This window comes from Perca fluviatilis, chromosome 14 (assembly GCF_010015445.1).
Source record: "Perca fluviatilis chromosome 14, GENO_Pfluv_1.0, whole genome shotgun sequence".
Classification (NCBI taxonomy): Eukaryota; Metazoa; Chordata; class Actinopteri; order Perciformes; family Percidae; genus Perca; species Perca fluviatilis.
In genome coordinates, this window is record NC_053125.1 from 32,454,950 (window position 1) to 32,457,892 (window position 2,943).

Below are 2,943 nucleotides of genomic sequence, written 5' to 3' on the forward strand. Positions count from 1 at the left end.
ATTCGTAGTTGTTGTTAAATGTCCTTTTCCCATCTGGTGGTTGTTTTTGTCGTTCAACAGCAATTTACTAGTGAAATAAGTTATTGTTATAGTTATTACATTATTATGAAATCATTTAATTTTAACCATATGGCCTTAGTAATAAACAAGCTGTTCTTTAATGTCGCCAACTGTTGTTTAGTACCCCTTTTTTTTTTTCTTTTTTTTTACTTTCTTAAAAAGTATAGCTTCAGGCACCGTTAATTATGTATGCGATTAATTTCGATTAATTAATCACAGAGTATGTAATTATAATTATCGATTGACAGCCCTAATATATGTATATATATACATGTTTTTATCCAGATGGTTCGAAGACTTGAATTTCACTCATGTGATGTCATGGAATTTTTTTCTGATTGTTTATCTGATGTTATCCGATAGTAGTTTCCAGAGAATGTGTGTTCAAAATTCCACAGAGAAGGCTGCACCTCCACTTTGTGCCAAACCTTAAAGCGTTTGATGTCCTCAAACAGAATATGTCGTGTAGATCCACCCACTCACACAGATATAAATCCTCAGACCGTACAGTACGCACCAACTAAAGCGCAGATCAATGTAGGCATTGGAGAAAAATCCCGGCAAAGTTCGCATGGCTATATTAATGCTCCTGTTGTTCCTTCTGTCTGAAGCAGCACCTGGTAAATATCTGCTTTTATTGTGAAAAGATTCATGTAGACTTTATTTCTGACCTGTGTTACAGAATGTCATCTTATTCTAGAAAATGGGAACATGATTGAAATGTTCTGTAAAGAAAAAAAAAATATATTCATCTTTTTAAGTTCCTTTTGATGATGAGATAATTTATGAACTGTAGTTAAAAGTTAGGCTTTTATGTATTTAGCGTGTTTAATGTATTAAACAGTATTGGTTTTGTTAATTACAAGGGTTGTGTTCAACTTTGTCAGTTAGCCTTCTTAAAATATGAGAGAGTTATCGTGCTGTTTCAGACTGTTTGACCAACTCCGCAGTTTAGACAAAGGTTTGTCGCCTAAATTAAGGTGGGACACAGAGAGAGAGAGAGAGAGAGAGAGAGAGAGAGAGAGAGAGAGAGAGAGAGAGGGGAAATAGGCACGGTGGGGGGTGTGACGTGCATTGAACTGTGCTGTCTTGTGATTGGCTGGATTAAACAGGAAGAAATAAACCGCTGTGGTGCTGAAGTCAGTACAATCTATAGTAGTTTATTATTGTTTTTCAGATGTGATTGTGGTAACAGTGCACTCTGGACAGGATGCCAGACTGCCATGTCAGGCTGCTGATTCCTCCATCAGAGTTGTAGAGTGGAGCAAAGATGACCCGAAGCCAGGGTACGTCCTCTTTTACAGCGATAAAGAAACAGATACAACCGTCCACAATCCATCCTATAAGGGCAGGGTGGACCTGTCTGGCAATGAGCTGAGTGGTGGAGACGTGTCTTTAATTCTGAAGAATGTGAGCAGCATCGACAACGGGACATACGAGTGTCGGGTTGCATCAGGTGGTTTCAGACGTAAAAAGAGAGCCATCATAGACTCTGAGCCAATCAGAACCATCCGTCTCCAGGTTACAGAGCAAGGTGAGTGAGTCTCTCTCAGTGAGTTTTTCTGAGTATCAGGTTGTAGCTGCAGTTTCTAACATCAGAGAGGATGAAGGCTGCTCCTCTATCACACATTTACTGACTCATATGTTTTATTATCTTCAGATTCCGAGGATGGAAACTCCTCTCCTGTAGGCCGATACGGTGGACTGGCAGCAGGTGGACTGTTTCTTGTAGCTGTGGTTGGTGTCCTGATATATAAAAGACGTAAGGACAAGAGATCAGAACCGCCTGCTGCTGCCGATGTTCCTCGTTTTGGTGCCTAAACTTTACAGTCAATGCCGAATGGCGCTTTATGACGCTTAAAGTACTTATTTTTTAGGTATATGATATATTACTGGTACTATTGGTGAAGTAGATGATACCTTTGAGGGGGGAGATACATTTTGTCCCCATGGGGATGAAAATAATTCAGCAGAGGCAGAGATATGTACAGAAAGGAGGAAATCTCATGCAAATATCGTATAACCAGGTGAAAAGAGGTTGTCTGTGTGTTGATCAGGTTAATTGCACATTTCATATGGTTTTTATTTTGTATTTTTGTATATTTGTATATATATTTGTTTTTTAAATGTAAAAAAATGTAAAAAAAAAAAAACTGTATTCATATCTACAAAGTAGATTTACTATCCTGGAAAGAGCCGTTCAGTTGAATTCGTTTACAAGAAAGGTGGCTGCCGCTGGAGAATTTATTCTAAGGATCCATCGCCATCGCGTCTGTTATAGAAGACATCGACAGCGCATTCATTTTAAAATCCTCAACGCCGCGTCTCAGCTCGACATTAGCCAGCTGATGGTGCCACTGCGACTCAGCTGTTCAAGTCGCAGAGGCTGGTTTTAGAACGTAAGAGACGTCTCCTGTTTCAACAGAGAAGTAAGCTGGTAAAGTCAGCTACAAACTATAGAAATAAAATGCTCAATAATCCATTTATTTTTATGTTACAAACAGCTGTACGAAATGGCAGAGTTTTAGACGGAGCCTCAACGACCGCCTGAAAGCACGGTAGCGTTATATGGTGGAGAGAGATAGAGAGAGACTGAAGAGAGAGAGCGCCCAGCGGCGTTAGAGCCGTGAATCAGAGAAATAAAACGTGTTTTCGCCGATTCATCTCTAGAAATGCAACTGTAGCGAGCATCTCACTATCACTAACGTTATCCACATTCATATTTACACAAAACAAATGATATATCCAGATACAAACAAGTCTAAAAGTCGGAACTTAGGACCGAAGTGCAAAGAGTGGTTGCTATGGAGACGATGTAATGGGAAAATTACATTTAAGCATAATTCCTTATATTTTTTATGTTTTATTTCTACTTTAATTCTG

At 39.1% G+C, this 2,943-nt stretch overlaps 1 protein-coding gene across 1 annotated transcript; it reads left to right on the top strand.

Moving 5' to 3' along the window:
- Positions 1 to 523: 523 nt before the first annotated feature.
- On the top strand, positions 524 to 2,739 carry LOC120572915 (nectin-4-like). Its single transcript, XM_039822435.1, has 3 exons — positions 524 to 680; positions 1,238 to 1,594; positions 1,721 to 2,739. Exons 1-3 carry the CDS (start codon positions 632 to 634, stop codon positions 1,879 to 1,881), a joined length of 567 nt encoding a protein of 188 aa, XP_039678369.1. The 5' UTR covers positions 524 to 631; the 3' UTR covers positions 1,882 to 2,739.
- The last annotated feature ends 204 nt before the right edge of the window (positions 2,740 to 2,943 follow it).

What these genes read in the sequence shown, in the direction of transcription:
- LOC120572915 (XM_039822435.1), top strand. Translation starts at nt 632, where the DNA reads ATGGCTATATTAATGCTCCTGTTGTTCCTTCTGTCTGAAGCAGCACCT. An exon ending in TCTGTCTGAAGCAGCACCTG is followed by an intron (nt 681 to 1,237) that starts GTAAATATCTGC and finishes ATTGTTTTTCAG; the next exon opens with ATGTGATTGTGGTAACAGTG. An exon ending in TCTCCAGGTTACAGAGCAAG is followed by an intron (nt 1,595 to 1,720) that starts GTGAGTGAGTCT and finishes TATTATCTTCAG; the next exon opens with ATTCCGAGGATGGAAACTCC.